The 18,023-nt window shown below is 33.4% G+C and overlaps 2 protein-coding genes across 2 annotated transcripts; one reads left to right on the top strand and one right to left on the bottom strand.

The window, feature by feature from the left end:
* Positions 1 to 314: 314 nt before the first annotated feature.
* LOC106106749 (sugar transporter ERD6-like 6) lies at positions 315 to 2,156 on the bottom strand. The gene is made up of 2 exons (XM_013287396.1): positions 2,073 to 2,156; positions 315 to 1,660 (listed from the first exon to the last, which is right to left on the bottom strand). The coding sequence occupies exons 1-2, from the start codon at positions 2,146 to 2,148 to the stop codon at positions 399 to 401; spliced, it is 1,338 nt and encodes a 445-aa protein (XP_013142850.1). The 5' UTR covers positions 2,149 to 2,156; the 3' UTR covers positions 315 to 398.
* A 1,997-nt stretch (positions 2,157 to 4,153) lies between these two features.
* On the top strand, positions 4,154 to 10,553 carry LOC106106748. The gene is made up of 9 exons (XM_013287395.1): positions 4,154 to 4,483; positions 4,725 to 4,868; positions 5,322 to 5,474; positions 6,151 to 6,313; positions 6,857 to 7,092; positions 7,745 to 7,862; positions 8,297 to 8,472; positions 9,621 to 9,750; positions 10,160 to 10,553. Exons 1-9 carry the CDS (start codon positions 4,349 to 4,351, stop codon positions 10,525 to 10,527), a joined length of 1,623 nt encoding a protein of 540 aa, XP_013142849.1. The 5' UTR covers positions 4,154 to 4,348; the 3' UTR covers positions 10,528 to 10,553.
* Positions 10,554 to 18,023: the final 7,470 nt, after the last annotated feature.

The following is an 18,023-nucleotide window of genomic DNA, read 5'->3' as shown; positions in this document are numbered from 1 at the left end:
CCATAATGTTTGGCCGCCAGTTTCTAGGACACACTCGAAAATTATGCAGAATGATAAAGATCTCGGAAATTTTAATAATAAAAGCGTAAATGTGAAAAAAAATGTATTCACTTCTTCATGCTTATTATGAATGTCTAATTAAATAACTATTTCGTTCCGAAAATTACCGATCTGGTGTGTAGAATTCATAGATTAACGTTTTTTTTCAGTCAATAGTTGTACTTAAAGTGTTTTTGACATAATATTTGTACTAATTGTACTAGTTACGTGATAACCACTCAAATAAAGGTTTAATAGAAATTTAAAAACAATAAAACAATGTCATGATATAATTGATAAGTTCCAAAATGCACACAATTATTATAATAGAAGAGATTATTGTTTTTGAACGTCTGAGGTCATAGTAATCCTGCTTGTTCGTTGGGTTGCGAATCATAAAATTTACCCTGTTTAAAGAATAACTCTATTTCTTGTAACGTTCTACCTTTTGTTTCTGGTAAATTATACCATAAGTACAATAGACAAATAAACGATATTGTAGCATTTAGTAGGAAGACACCAGCGTACCCAATGGTTGCAAACATAATCGGCGCTAAGTATATACTAAGGAACGCTATATTGGCTATTAAAAAACTAGCAAATAACATACAAAATAACTTCACATCAAGTGGAAAGACTTCAGATAGTAAAACGTCTATGATAGCGAATGGTCCCGTGTAGGCTAGTATAAAATAAAAAGCTAAAAGAGTAATACTTATCCAAGAATAATACGCGTTAACTTTAGGTATAAAATATAAACATGCACTCAAAACTATCAACGTTGTATTTGATATAAAGCCAAGGGAAAACAAAAGTGGTCTCATTTTCATTTTATTTAAAGCAAAGAACGAAAGTATGTTGCCCAAAACGATAAAGCCATCAACTATTAAGGTGAATATCAAAATGTTAGAAGTACCAGTGATTTCTTGCAGCATTGTAATCGCTAAAGTACTGAACATTAACTTGCCCGCAGATATTCTATATATACTAATTATAATCGCCAATAAAAGCACTTTCCAAAAGTATTTTTTCTTCATAGATTGTCTCAACTTGGCTATTGTTTTACCTAAGTTATGACCCGCTTTAACTTTGCTTTGGGATTTCCTTTCGGTGTCTACTAATAATTGAAGCTCTTCTTCAGCTTCTTTGCCTGTTCCATGTATCGATCTGAACGCTTCTTTACATTCCTCAAATCTGCCCTGACTAGCGAGCCATGATGGACTTTTAATCCAGAACATTGGTAAGACGGCGGACAAACCAGTTGGTATTAATCCAATTAATGCCACCGTTCTCCAATGTAATAAAATACTTAAAACATGCCCCAACATCGTTCCCAGCGATGGTCCTATAGACGAGATGTAATTAACACATATGGCCCTTTTGTTTGGGTTTGTATACTCGGCCATAGTTACTATTGTCAATACGAGAATGCCTCCATAGCTGACGCCAACGATAATTCTGGATATAAAGAAAATCGTTTTCTCCTTCCCAAAATACACCATGATGTAGCTGATGAGAACTGGTACAGTGAGGATTGTGATGGTATGTCTCCGATCAATCTTCTCTCCGAGAATGGCCACCACACCGAAGCCGAAAATGCATGTAACGTTGATTAATGACGCTGAAACAATATTTAAACTACGTAAGTTTCAGCATTTCAATATGATACTAACTACGAGTAAAAATCTTAACGTTAATATTCACATACTAGCGGCCGCCTGCGGCTTTGTTTGAGCGGAATTAGAATAAAAGAGATCGTCTATAATATTGGGACTATTCACATGCATCAGCTATATTCCCATTAGTCCAGTCAAAATCGATATTGCCATTTTGAAGCCCAGAACTGAGGTGGATTGCGGCCAAACAAAAAAATTTTTAAGTCGCATTTCTGTTTTCAAGGCAGTTTCGCAAAATCTGTCTTTTATTATATTATTTACACTCCAATTTTTTTAACTGTTACAGAAGATGGGTTAATTTTGGTCCACAGCCAAAATGAAAAATTGCAAATTGCTATTAAGTTGATGATTCTTTACCTATTAATGACACGTCGTTATCACTGAGCACTATTCCATCTTCTTTTTCGAGCAAAGCATCCACCATACCTGACATTTGACCGAAAATGAATCCATCCGAAAAGCTGCATAATGTCAAACTGCCTATAATGAATATCTGAAATAAAATAAAAAAGTTAAGAAAAAAATTGAAAATTGGACAAGCAGGTGCTTAGATACACAGTAGCGTAAATACACAAAAAAAATGAATAGAGAACAAACATCCTTTTGAAAATATTCAGACACACATAATTATAATAGAGATAAAGCTAGAGCTTAAAAACTATAAAACAAAAATTGTTTTTATTTTTTAAATATAAAGTCCTACCTGTCGTAGTGTTTCTATTCGTGTCATTTTTACAATTAACGTAGCATTCAATGTTTCAAGTCTTTTTAAATTAAAATTAACAAGATAATCACATAATTTGCACTCATTGCATTCATTCAGATTAAGGTAAAATGACCAGTAATGGACTTATACTAAATATTTTATGACTTTAAGTTTGTGAAGTTAATCTCGTATTTTCTTTATAAATAAAAGCGAGTAATTAGATAATTTTGCAAATATCTTTAATTGTTTAGATGGAATTTTTTAAAGGTCAAATTGCGTAATTAAAAATCAATATTTGCATGGTTGATTATGGTTATGCGTTCCTAAAACCAAAGAAGATGGCGACGAAACCTTAGTACGATCGTCAAATGTTTGAGTGGCTTTAATTTCAAAGAATTTGTTTTGATATTTTTCAGACTTAAAAGAGAATCACGTAGTCGAATTTTATTTAGTACTTTTTGCATATATGTACAGTTACTGGTTCGTTCTCCTTCATTTTGATATTATCTAGCAATCGTAACTTATGCCCATTTGCATTTATAATTCTAACGTATATCCACGTCACTTTGTATTGTAAATGCGCAATTTTTATCATTTTTTATTACTTCTTAACGACTAAACTACTGAATCTGTATAAATTTTGTAATATCAACAGGTAACAATCTTGGGTGATATTTCAGTTTTTATTTTTCTTGATGGCTCTTCGCAGAACATAATTTCAGGTGTAACAAGGCGTAGCGGGATGCGAGAAGAGGGCACTGTGCAACGTACCGATGACCTTAGTACCCAAAATATTATATGAGAAGCGTAATATCTTCTGTTTTCGGATGCAATCGTTTTGGCAAGAGGACAACAAATGTGGTGTAATGTATAATATATATAGAGAACGATATGTAGCAAATCATAAGAATTTTATTCTTATGGCTAAAAGCTATCTATCGATATCCTTATTGCCACTGCAATATAATAATGCGTGAATCAAAAACAGACCATAATGTGCATGCAATTCACGTGCAACATGTGAATTCGAGACCAATGACTTTCGTGTCCACGACTGGTCACCCGTTTTCTGTAGAGTTTTTAATTAGTAGTTCAAAAAATAAATTATAAAATGATGCATGCATATTTTTTTCGGATTCAAGTATAACGGCACGAATTTGCCACAAAGACAACTTAGTTACTTAAATTGTATTTTACATGTTTCAAAAGAAAACCATTTTTAACTTTATTCTGGCTAGAGACAAACCTTTATGCCTAAATTGAAGAACTTTTCTGAATGGAAGTGAAAATGTTTATTTTCAGTAATCTGTTGGAATGGATAGGCAATTGTTAGGAAATAATGCCTTTTGCTTCGTTACCATGTAAAGCGCCTTTTGATCTTAATTACAGTTCAGTTTATAACTAAAAATTAATTTTATAGTTCGAAAACTCTTCAAAGCGACCATCAGTGTCAACCTGGAGAAAATCAAATAGACGTAAAATACCGCTGTTTATAGCCTGTCCATTTATAGAGGTCAGTGGATAATTTGTTTTCGTATCTTTTATTAACCTATTTTACCCTCTTCCCAAAAGAAGGAGGGTATCTTAAATTTGTCTGTATGTTTATTTTATTTTATTTTGAATTGCAACATTTTCAATGTGTCAGATGACAGTCTCGACTTTGACATATTTTTTTGCTCTTTGATGGCTCTTTGTCGTTGATCATGACGACAGATGACAGTTGACACTTGACACTCGACAGCATTTGAATTACAGACTTGAGATCGGAGTTTTACGAATTTCATTTAAAATCAATTAATGTATCAACACGATTGTTTCAAGCTATTTAAAGACATGTTGCTCTTTTTAAGTTTTTCCTGTAAATTGTATATATAAAAACAAGTGTTGCGATGCTTTCACTGCTGTATGATAGCTAAATTTTTGTATCATGTCAAATTTATCGTCATCCAGTAATAAAAATCATTCAAAAAAGGGTAACAGTGGAAGAGAACGCGATAAAAATAGGTCTGTTGCTTCAGAATCCGGATCTAGTCAGTGCGATACTCCTCCATTATCAGAAAAGGTAAGCAAAATCGTGGGAATAAAAGTAAAAGATCGTTATAACACTTTTTCCACCACATCCGAAACTTTTTCCCCGCTTCTAAGGATTGCATGTTTTTAATATAATTAAACGTAATGTAAAAAGTAAAAAAGTAACCTTTGAAACAGTTGACATTTAATGAGATAACACAATTACAGTAGTCTCTAGACGAACCTTATTTTATTTTAAGTCTAAATTAACTCTCAAATGTTTTTTATTCTAGGATGGTGGTGTACATGGGAAGTTTGCAGGAGTGGGGGCTGACTCAATACTGTGCATTGCGGAGCAGGTGGCTGCAGAGCTCACAGGAGAGGCTGTTGTCAACTTGGCAGAGGATGTCAGCTATAAATTACGTCAAACAATATCTGTAAGATATATTTAATACCAAAACTAATCTGAATTATTTTCAGCTTAGATAAATTGTAATGTTGAAAGTTGTGAAATAAAAGTTATTCCTCTAAAGCATTCTTTTGTCCATAACTTATTACAGTTACATTTATTATTAACAGTAGAAGTCAATATTATTGTAAACTAGCATTTGATACACATAATTTAGAAAAAAACATAGTAGCCTATGAGTTTTCCAAGACTGTTTTACATTTGTGCCAAATTTTATTGGAATCTATTAAGTTTTGGAGATAGTCCATCCAAACTTTTTATTATTACCAGTACCACATTTATATTATTACCAGTACCACATGTTTGTGGTGTTGCGGATGTCCATGGGCGACGTTGACCACCTTGGTGTTCACGCCGCTCGTTTGCCCCCTTTTACTATAAAAAAAAACATTTATACACAACTTACATATTTTAATTTCAGACAATCGCATTACACAGTGAAATGATGAAGAAAAGCCGTGTTGACACTTGGGATGTCAACACGGTGTTAAAACTTTCTGATACAAGTCCATGTATTGGGACCACAAATAATGTTTATGTTCCACTCGGGGAAGAAAAATTGTGTTTTCAAACTGTAAGTAATGTTTATATTTGTTTTCAAATGCAGAATACTCTCTAATTGCGGAAAACAAGGTATTTTTTTTTATTTTAAAATGATAAGCAACAACAAAAATATCAATTAGGATAATATTGCATATCAAATGTGAGAATTTTTTTATAAAGTTAACTGCATTGTTTGTATAATGTAATATATAATAATTATATTTATAAATTGGTAGATCTTAAACATCTTGCATCATTGTGCCAGCCAGTGCAATATCACGACCACACAGAAGTAAAGTGGAAACAATTCTGCGTTTCGTCTGATAAGTGTTCTCTTTACTCTTTCCACCCACTCCCATATAAGTAAAGGTTGGAAAGGGGATGTGGATTTTGTGGATGGGATGCATATATGTGAGATGTATCGGATTTTGTAGAGGATGGGATGCATAGATGGGAGAAATATCTTCTGTATGTCCCCAACCATGTTGATTATAGATAGATCATCTACATAGAGCTTACTTCGTTATTTTGACTGATGGTGGCATAAGGCAAAAAGGCATTGCCAGTCAATGATATAGGCTTAGTACTAGATGTTACAATAATAATATGATATTTTTTGATGTAGTTTTTTTACATTTTTTGATACTGCAGGAGGGGGGTTAGCTAATCCTTTGGCGAATAATGCTAAACTGTAGTATATTTTTCAGGAAAAGATATTAAATGTGACTGAATATGCCATGACCAGCCAGTCGTATGTCTTCTCTACAGTACCCTCGGTGACAGTGGAATGGATAACTGATGATAGAAGTTTAAGTAGCAACAGTAATATAAGCTTTAATTTACATAATTACTATACTAATGTCGCCAGAGGTTTGTATTTTCTTTTATGTATAACTTTTTAAATAAAATAGTAAGTAGCCAACATTATTATGGCTAATATTTTTAGATTGACATGTACATTATTGAATTAATATTTGTTTACCTTCCATTTTATTAATTGTAAATGCAAAAGTTTAGATGGATGGATGGAATGAATGAACAGATCTTGATTACTTTGGTTTTGTTTTTTTTTTTGGTTTTTCATTCTTAGTCATGTTAAAACATTTGTTTTTTTTTATTATAATGTTGTGTTAGCCTGTAAGTGTATCCATGATATTGTGTTTTAGTTATAATTATATTTCTTTATCAAACATAACTTATTTCATGTGATATGTTGGCTTCCTATTGTAAATAAATAGACATTTGGCATAAATGTAGAGGATAGTCTGTAAGAACACTTGGGCTACTTACATTTGTTTTTTTTTAATTCTTGAAGCTTAAAAACCCGAAGTTATTTTTCTCTACTTTCCATTGATTTTTAGAACATCTTTTACGCACATATCAATTGTTTATTTATATTCTTTTCTTTTCCAGCAATATTAAATTTAAAGAAGAAACCAAAACAAATAGCAGTAGAGGATTTAATGACGAATACAAGGATTGGTCCAATATTTCCGAACCTGTTCAATTTGGCCGTGTTGGTATTGAATGATGACAACCTAAAAGCACTTAATGTCCCCGCTAAGAAACCTCTGCAGTCAAATGTATTAGATATGGTGGACGCTTTATGTTCGAATCCTTGCAGTTTAGATACTAATATACAGCAACAAGTAAGTAAATGATTTTCTTATATTTTGGTGTGTTTTAATTTTAACACACTTTAATAATTCCATTATTCCTTTTATGATGAAATTTGTTACTCCGTACCACAATTATATTTACAATTTGTATTGTGTCAAGGAATAGGGAAATAAACTCATTAATATTGTAAATGGTAAAGTTTGGATGGATGGATGGATGTTTGTTACTACTTATCTCCAGAACAAAGGATGTCACTGTTTGACGTTCATATTGAACTTAGCCTAGAAAAACACTTGGCTACTTGATTTTTTGTTTTAAATTCCGTCCGAACAAAGTGGCGGGGGACACCTAGTATCTGAAAAGATATTTTAACGTACGATAGGAGATGAATGAAACAGCAGTGACGTAATTTAATAATAAACTACTTTATACAATATTTTTAAAAAACTAAATCTTTATTTCTACATACCTGACAGTATTTTACTAAGATAAATGCGAAAGTTTGGATGGATGAATATTTGTTACCAGTTAACTCCAGAATTGCTGCATTGATATGGATGAAATTTGGTATAGATGTAGTTTAGAAGAACGATAAGGCGACCAAATATATTTTTTTCATTCCACGCATATAGTTAGAAATTTATTATGATCTGTACAAACTTTATAACATATTTGACACAGTTCCAGAGATTATTTCCAGTGATGGTGTCAAATATACTAGGCAATGGATCCCTTGCAGAGAAAATGGTCGCTATTTTAACTAAAATCACACGTACCTGGCCCTCGTTTATAGCTATTGGTAAGGTTTTTTACATTTCAATAGAATTTATTAAATGAATTGTTTTTTTTTTTTAGGTTAAAGAGCAATAGATTTTATATTTTTTCATAGATACAATGACCCTTTTCATATATTTTGTTCATCATCATCAACTTACCCTTATCCCTAAGGAGGGTCGGCACAGTATACTGCTCTTCCATACATTTCTATCAGACATTATCTGAATCCACTTTCCTAAACATATCCTTTTTCTCATAGTCCATCCATACTTTTTTTGGACTTCATCCTTTTTTGTAGCCATCCACATTTAATCTTAACACTTTCTGTTTTATGTCTCCATCCTCTCGTTTGTTATTTTAAATATTGGAACCGATTTTACCTGAGTTTTAGAAAGCTAGTACGATAATTATATTGTACTAGCTTTTAAAAGTTATTACATTAGTAATAACTTTCAGGTGAGAGTATTCTGTTCGACTACCTGTCGCAAGGCAGCAAGGAGCGGCTGACCGCGCCCATGATCCGCTGCGTGTCGGCGCTGGGGCGGCGCGCGCTGCTCGCCTGCCTCGCGCACCACCTCGACCACCTCGACACGCTGCTGCCTGCCCACCCCGACCTGCGCGACACCATACTTGTAACTATAACGGCTTCTTCCGTTTACCTAACCAGTTAGGAAACAAGATTTTTTTCCGTTTTCCTAACCGGTAGGGTGCGTATACTTTTCTATTTTCCGGGACTTTTATTACTATTACTGTTATTAATTGCATTTTTTGCTTACCGGAGCCCTAACTTTAGTAGTTTCTCGCCTTATGAATATAAAAAAAATAAAAAAATTGTACATTGGCAAGATAAATTCCGGGACTTAAAACATAAAAATTGTGACCAAACGTAAAATGTCAATTAGTTCGATATTAAATTGCGCTGTTTGGTCTTGAAATCGAAAGCTGGTCGTTTTAACATGAGATTGAGGGCATGAAACTAGCAAATTGTACCCACTCTAGCAATAAAACTTGACTGGTTACGAAAACGGAAAAAATCTTGTTACCTAACTGGTTAGGTAAACGGAACAAGCCACTATAACACAACACTATACTTTGTCTAAATAACATAGATTAGTTTGACAATTCATTTCAAATTTAGTAGGGATGGGTTATGTAATCAATCATGAATCTTATCGATTTTCGATTTTTATTATAGAAGTTAGAATCGATAGATTCATAGTCATAACTTATGAATTAAAAAAAAGACACTGTTTTCTCAAATAAATAATGACCATAACAATTAATGAGAGTAAATAAATGTTTATTAGTACTACAGCCATACGTAATCGAATTGGATTTCGCTATTATTTCTGTCATCGCTAAATTCTCTACACTATAATCAATACTAGAACTGTCCTCTAGATTAGTTAATAAGAAAATAATAATTGTTGTTGATTTCGATAATTATTTAAACCGGATCGATAGTTCATAATTGTTTGCTGCGTGTTTGCTCGTCGCTACGATACCTGTCTATTAAGTACGTCATTTGCCTTCAAACAAATTGAATTCGATACTTCATATGCGTCATTTATCAAACTAATTTCTCTTATTTAGACAAACTATATGAACAACACCTTCACTATATAGACATGACATAATCAACATTCTAAGGGGCTGTCCCACCACTGGCTGACAGAGGGTCAGATAGCTAAAAAATGACGTATATAAGGGATGCGGCGATGAGAGGAAGTTCGAGTTCCGACGGCCGGCTTTTTTGTAGTAACATTTATTTTATTTGTAGGATGCGTCGACTTGTTTATTAAGATCTGAGCCCACCACATTCCTGGAAGACTTTGTGACAACGGAGTACACTCTATACGAGATGCTAGGAGACTCTATAATGCCGCGAAGGACTCTATTCCCTTATAAAGGTACTGTTTTATTGCAATATTTTAAATTACCTATTATTTGCATCTAGTCCTCGTGAAATTAAAAAAAAAAAACAACAAATATAGTTGTTACTCAATGATAAGCTTTTTATTGGTGAAAGAATTTTGGTCCACCAGTTTTCCTCCTTAATGTTAGGATAGATTTATTTAAATAGATTTGACATAATCTGGTTAATATCTAGAAATATTATGGCAGAGTAACTAAGCTATAATTAAATTTGATGGTAAAATATTGATTTTTAGTTAAGTAAATGACTTTAAAAGAGTTTTGTTTTTAAATTAATAACATGATGAATAAATGTCGACTGCACGCATAAATACCAACTTTACAGGCAAACATTTTTTTTTAGGGTTTTAACACTATCTGTAATGTATAAGTTTTTTTTTATAGTAACAGTGCCATGTGAAGAAACGACAGAGAAATCACCAGAAGAAGAATTCTCCTTCTTACCTCTAAGACCACCGATTATTGTGAAAGGCGCTAAACTAAGATTGTTGCCAGTAACAAAAAACGTTAAAATCCACCATAGAGACGAAGTATTCGAACCGTGCAATTTTACCATAGACAAACCTCGTATCTTTTTAAAAATAAACAACTGCAGATCCAAGGATATACCACAGACAATATACCCAGAGAGGAATCATATCAGTGTTGCCAGGCCCGGTGCGGTCGTGTGCAGTGGAGTTTTCCATAGATTTAAGTACAGACTGAAACAGAGCAATAATACATTTCCAATATATGGAGTGTATATGTTATAACAGTATAAGTATAATTATTTATTTAATTGAACGTGTTTTATTTTACCTTACCAGTTTTCCACATCTATACTAATTAAAGCGTAAAGATGCTTCTTTATGTAGGTTGTCAGCAATCACAGCACATTTTTGAACAATTATTTCTTTAAAACCTACGTTACTTACGACACGAAGGTTAGATGGATGGATGTTTGTTAGTTTGTAACCTAATCTGCTAAACGGATCTCGATGAAATGCATAGACAAAGAGGATCGTCTAGAAGAACACGTAGGCTACCCCTTTTTTTAATCCATTAGAAAGGAGTCGCGGGTGAGAGCTAGTATGTTATAATATCTTCACGCCAAACATAGTACTTTGGCTGCAGAGGCTCATACATTTATACTAACAAAAATATTGTTATAACGCCCTGGGCAAACCATGACGCCGTCTTTTACTAACTTTGGAAGGGGTGGTTTACTGACTTATGAGAACCTGTGCAGATCTGTGACGCCCTGGGCGGTCGCCCAACAGCGCCCTACTCTAACGCTAGTATTGAATAACAATAATTACATTCTTAGTTCCTGGCGCCAAGCGCCTGCGATAATTAATTGCATAATCACGTAAAAGACATTAGCTATTGTATTTTATATGCAATAAATATAGAATCAATTAAACTTATTAATATCCATTGCAACACGCCGCATGACCTGTATTTATAAGGTTTGTAACACACAATATTGAATTGTTAGAAATCGATATAACGACAAAAACGCCCAAAAGAACGTTGTCATTTTGCTTTAGAGGATTTTATAACCGGGCAAAGGGTTTCGCTTGCGAATTCGTCCGCAAGAAATTAAAAAATTAAATACTATGTGTTTGTATGTAACAAACTCAACTTTAGGATCGATTTTAAAGAATCGTACATAGTTAAAAATATACAATTAAATTATTACGAGAATTTTTATTTTTACCGCGCGAACAAAGTCGCGAGGGAGAACTAATATGCAATATTTCAAAATGGTGTGATTGCTAAAAGGGTTTGTGTGCAAGAATCCTTAGATATTAGATACATAAATGTTTAATATCAAAATAATAAGAAAAGTATAAGCTTTTAAGTATGATGTAATGCAGGAATTTATTTATGAATGCAAACACATCTATATTAATTATTATTGTTTTATAATTTTATACATATCGACGTCTTTGTATTCGAGGATGGATATTACGGTTTTCCTGATAAGTTCTTTTAGAATGTTGATCTGGAAATTTTGCATTTTTAAAAGAAAAATTGTGATATATAATCTGTGATCCCGTATATCCGCGAAAACGGATACCCGGCACATCTGGGCCTAGGTTATAAAGCTAGAGACACGCTCAGTTAGAAACGATCGTCTGTAGGGAGTATAATCTATGTTTGTCATCTATTAAAGTTTAACAGATTAGTAAACGTGGTTGTCCTCGCTCATGTTCAACTATAGTTTAAAAAAAAATTAAAAAGTTTCATTCAACAATTTTTTTTAGTTCTAATCTTATAAATATCTTTTACTAACAGTTATGCCACAGCCATCAAAAACGTATCCATAATTAAGATAATTTCTGTCACCAAGAAGGTTAGATTTGGGCATTATTATAAAACTGTATTCGACTGGAAAACATTGGCGCCAAACGTAAGGCACACCTGTGGGCTTACGTCAGTGTAGGCGTCGCACTTGTTCGACCGTATTAGGGTTGTCGACCAGAAATTCGGCAATAAAGCATTATTCTCAGTCGTGTTACACGTTTAAGGTTTAGGACTGGAATGTTGCATTTATAAACAATTTCAAATTTCGTCTCAATTTGTTTATCACCCAAATAAGGTAGATTTAATCGAGTCCATCGGTGGGGAATACATGGCTTTCGATAAACATTTCATCGACTGTCATATAAACATATTCTGGGATTATTGAAATGAGTTTGCTGTACGGTTTGTACTGTGTGTGATCTATGTTAATAATTAAGAACAAAATCTTCGTTTCAATTATTGTTTGAAATTATTTTTTTTGGTATTAACATATTTTTGACAACCCTATTGAGATAGACACCGTCGTGCGCCGTCTAGACGCGCCCGTGTCGCCTTTCGTTTACTCCTTTGATAATGCGTAATTTTTAAGAAAACATTCTATTATCCGTTTATGGAAATTATCTTCTAGTTGTCTAAATTACTTCCTATGTTTACCGTTTGTTGTTTGTCTTTTATGAAGCGAAAACCAGAATATCGTGTTGTCTTAAATATTCGTTTTTAGTGACATAAATTATAAGAAAAAGTACACTACGATAAATCAGAGTACAATTAAAAATATCTATACCATAGACAAAAGCTGTTAAAACAGTTTTCAGTCCGTGTTTTATTTGCTACATACAAAAAACATCCGCATTAAGTTATTCATGCTAATTCGATAAATTGAATATGCAATACGGACGAAACATTTTTTGCATTCAAAAATGTTTCTGGATGATTGAAGAGGATATTGTTGTGGCAGTTTCGGCGACGGGCGTGGGTTTTGACAACGGAAGAGGTTTGCTCTACGTCTGCATTACGGACAGGTAAGAAAAATGTATCCATTGTTGACTCGCGTTGAGGAAGCAAATTGTAGGCGAAGCGAATATTTGGGATGCAGTTTTGCATCTTTGTTAGTTTGACTTAAATGGGCGTATATATAGCTTTCGTGGCCGTGTGAAACTAGCATTATTTTTATAGGCGTTTGTTTTGGTTATTGATAGTTCTAAAGCCGCCGCAGATCAATATGCAATGTTGTGTCGATTGCGTTGGCGGAGCGTTCGCACGGTGCTTTCTCTATTTTTACCCTGACCGCAAAATATCATCTCTGTCGGCTAGCGTCTCGCGATCGCTAAAACAATCATGCAAAAGTGAACAATTCAGTTAAAAACTTCGTGTCCAAAATATTAAAAAAAGCGGGTTTAAAAATAGTAATGTTGAGTTTATCTTTGAAGACTATTCGTTAACTAAGATTGGTGGTTGTGAGGACACCATCACTATTTGGTTTTATATTGTAGATTACTATAGGTTACAAAACGTGTCATGATCACAGATTAATTATCTTCAGAGATTTTGAGTAACGGTGGAGAAGGGAATAAAGGGTGGTTTACAAAACATAAATGTAGACATTGTTCTTTGCGATGTTCTGTAAATGATTTAGTTAGTCTTGTTGCCTGTTGCATAACCCTTGTAGCATTCGATGCGTCCATCAGAGGGAACCGTATTAAATGGTCTGCGGTGTGTAAGTATGACGCACGCCGTCAATGCTCGAACAACGCGAAATTTTACATCCATCCACATATCCGTATCCATACAAATAGACGATACGAGGTACATCTATGTTAAAATAAATAAGCTTACATTTTACACATCTTACAAGGAAAATAAATCATACTTTTTAATTTTACTAATATTATCGCATTTCTAATATTAGTAGAATTAATAATTTCAGATGGATGGATGTTTGTTAGACTTTGTAGCCTAATCGGCGGAACGGATCTCGATATAATTTGGCATACATGTAGAGCATAGTCTGGAAGGACATATAGGCTTTCTTTTTTTATTCCACGCCAACTGAGTCGTGGACGAAAGCTGTCATCATCATCATCTCCCCTGCCTTATCCTACTCCCTTAGGGTCGGCGCACCGGGTTTTCGTTCTCCAAAGCATTCTATCATCCGTCATCTCAGTCATCACTCCCTTCTTGATCATGTCACCTTTCACGCAATCCATCTCTTTCTAGGTCTTTCGCGGGCGAAAGCTGTAAGTAATAAAATTAAGCGCTAAGGTAAATTCTATTTGATTTAGCTAAGGTCTGTAATACTTAACGTAAAACTTCATAGAATATAACTGCATCAGTACATCTTGATGTTTTCTTGATTACTATCTTACCCCTAATACAATAGTTATTTCAGTAATCACTTACTTCAAGCTCAGAGTTTCGATAAGAATGTACCTGGATCTGGTCGTTTTATGTCGTGACCCGACCCATATGGATTCACTCTCGATTTGCGTCAGTCGATGTATGCATTCACAAAGTTCGCTTCACTGACCCAAGATAACGCTTCGCCTCGATCCGTGCCGAAATTTGCATAACTATAAATACTTTTATACGTTCATAAAATGTTGGGAATCATATTCTATTCAATAACAGTTTATCGAATCTGTCTTAAAATTAGCGATCTGTTTAAGTTTTGTACGGGAGAAATATGGCAATGTTTTATTTAACATGTCAGTTACTTTATGAAGTAATACTTTTAGGTTATGCTTTAATTCCATAATAACGGATAATATTATTCAAATCGTATCCAGTTTTAGCATTACTAAACCATAAGCGAGATTTTTACGGCATCCAGTAACTGCCATAGGACCTTCATACTTAGTACTGAACCCTTTCAGAATGATTTATATTTTAAGATATTTTACATGAATAAATCTAAACATCTCATAAGACTGAACAATGTTTTTTTTTAAAGATAAAATATATTACTCGAAAGTAATAAGTAATAATAAAAAAAGAAGAATTAGTTTAGTATCTAGGCATTTATTATTATTTGTAATCTGGAAATCAATAAAGGCTCTTTAATTTTATTTTACTTTATTTTATTTTATTTATTTATTTAATTGAACGCATCATGTCTTTAATAAGTTGTTACAAATGCGATGACGTCACTAACTGTATATTTTTCCTACAAACCCATCAATCAGTTACCTCAGCATGGAAATAATGAATACACAATGTTTCCACAATCAAGGTTAAATGAAAACGGGGAAACCCGGATGGGTGTGTCACTACCATAATTAACTATCGCAGCGGTTAACGCATCTCTGTACTAATAGGAAATACTACAATATTGAAAACTATGTTATAGTTTGTCCCAAATCTATACTAATATAATAAAACGTAAACACACACTACTTCGTGGCATAAGGATGTCAGCATTCGGAGCATATTTTTGAATAATTTTTTCTTTAATAAAAACCCCTACATTTAGACATGCTTTAGGAAATATTATCACGCTATTTAACTAAGGCATAAATGAATTTGAAAAAACCTTCAAGTGGGAAAAAGATCATAACCTATAAGCTGTACAATAAGGAAGCAAGGTTATTATGTTAACGGTAATTTTGACATTTACAATTGATAATTTGACAAATGTAAACAATAAAATAAAATTTTCATAATTTCATTCTTATGAAGCTGCATGGGAACAACTAGTTGAATGTAAAATTTGAGGACTTCAACCTGATAAATAAAATTACTGAATAAATAAAATTTTTCGAATTATTACAATTCCTTAAATCTAGAATAGAGCTAAAGATGGAAATGGAAAATTAATTAGCTAATAATTTCTACATACTCAAAATACGTAAACCAACAGCCAGCAGTAGTTAATAACTAATAAGAAATTTTCTTTATTTGGAATTACTTCATGTAACCTGTCGTCTGTCGTCGATCAAACGCAATTAAGTACACACAGCGTCAGTCCAAAACTAAAACAGTAATTACATTAATTACTTCATGTATTAGATGCGAAACTAAGTAACGCCTATTTAGCTGAAATTATCTTTTAATACTACTTTTTTAAAAATGCATTATGTAATTTTTTTATTCCACTGACCTCTATAAATGGACAGGCTGTAAATTGTGGTATTTTGGTGGTTACGGTTGGTGCATTTAAGCTGGACCGAAGAAAAAGCTGTCATTTCCAAACTATCACACTAATATTATAGATGCGAAAGTTTAGATGGATGGAAAAACCGTTGTTTAAAATGACAATTTGCATCTTCAGCATTATTTAATCATCTTCTTAGCCCTACATATTTCTGTTCTCCTTAGTATACTAATGTTATAAATGCGAATGTTTAGATGGATCGATGGATGTTTGTTAGAGTTTGTAGACTAAACTGCTGAACGAATTTCGATTAAATTTCGTATAGATGAAGAGGGTAGTCTGGAAGAACACATAGGCTACTCACTTTTGTTATTTTTTAATTCCACGCGGACGGAGTCGCGGGCGAAAGCTAGTCGCCTATAATTCTATATCGATTATTTACATGTTCGTACTTTGACTGAAGTAAGTAGAAGTTAGAGTAGATTTCCATTCGTGTTATCTTCGGTAATCTGCAAAATGAACGCAGACACAAAATAGCGAATACAAGAAGTTTTAATAAGAATATTGTTTTCCAAGTAAGACATGTCCCTTAATATTTCATTCAACAACCGAACAACGACTTACATTTAATATGCCAGTTTATATGTTTGCTATAACAGGTAGTTTGTGTTCGTGTAACATAAAACGAGAGAATTATTGTTAGATAAGGCTGGGTATTGCGCGGCCGAGGTTGTTAACGCGGCCGAGGCGCCGGCACACGTGGGAGACGGCGCCCGACTGAATACGAAATACGCAACGTTAATAGCTGAAGATATCATCGCCACAATAAAATTTGATTTAATAATGCCGCAGTACAATGCGGTGTGGGTATAGCCACTTTACGATCGATGCAACTCAGTTGAATCGATGGAATTTGTTGAGAAATTTTAATTTTACACAGTTTAGCTTGTACATGAAATAAAATCGCCACGCTAGTTGCGATATAGTGACTATTCTGAAATATATTTCAGTGATTTAATCTTAAAGGAAACTCCTAAAAGATTTAACGGCATGATCTATCGAAAATTAAGTATAGACAATACTAAATAATTTATTTTTAAAATTCTTTAACAGTTAAGGCAAGAATACATTTGTCTGTAGTTTGCACACTTGTATACAAGTTAGTTGCACGTACTAGCTGGTTATGTATACAGCACATTAAGCGTATGCTAACTTTTACCATAAAACTAGCACGCAACTGGATAGCACTTTATTTTCTTTTATGACAGTTACTGGCACGCCTCGAGAGAGTAGGATACTTTGAGTGTACATAAAGACACGGCACAGCAATCATTACATTGTCTGAAGTGAACTTGATTCTTTATTTATTAAAAAATATATTAAAAGTGTCACTGGACGTTTGACACATTGCTTGGCGTTCATTTAGCGGAGTGCAGCGTCGCGACAACAGTCGGCAGTTAATGTATCTCAAGGTCGAATAGATTGCACATAACATCCACAAGATGGGCAATAAGATGAAGAAGACATAAATGAAATAGCAAATGCTATAGAAATACTTATACTGATTCCTCAATGAATACTTTATAGTTTGGTACGTTTTTTAATTTATTCAAGGACCCCTTAGTTAATATTCTGATATGATTCAGCACTCAGAACTAATAAGAAAATACCTAGATAAACCATTGTTTAAAATGACAATTTGCATCTTCAGCATTATTTAATCATATTCTTAGCCCTACATATTTCTGTTCTCCTTGTTATACTAATGTTATAAATGCGAATGTTTAGATGGATGGATGGATGTTTGTTAGAGTTTGTAGCCTAAACTGATAAACGATGAAATTTGGGCAAGATGTAGAGGATAGTCTG

Source organism: Papilio polytes, unplaced genomic scaffold, assembly GCF_000836215.1.
Source record: "Papilio polytes unplaced genomic scaffold, Ppol_1.0 DF822178.1, whole genome shotgun sequence".
Classification (NCBI taxonomy): Eukaryota; Metazoa; Arthropoda; class Insecta; order Lepidoptera; family Papilionidae; genus Papilio; species Papilio polytes.
This window is presented reverse-complemented; position numbering and strand designations above follow the sequence as displayed.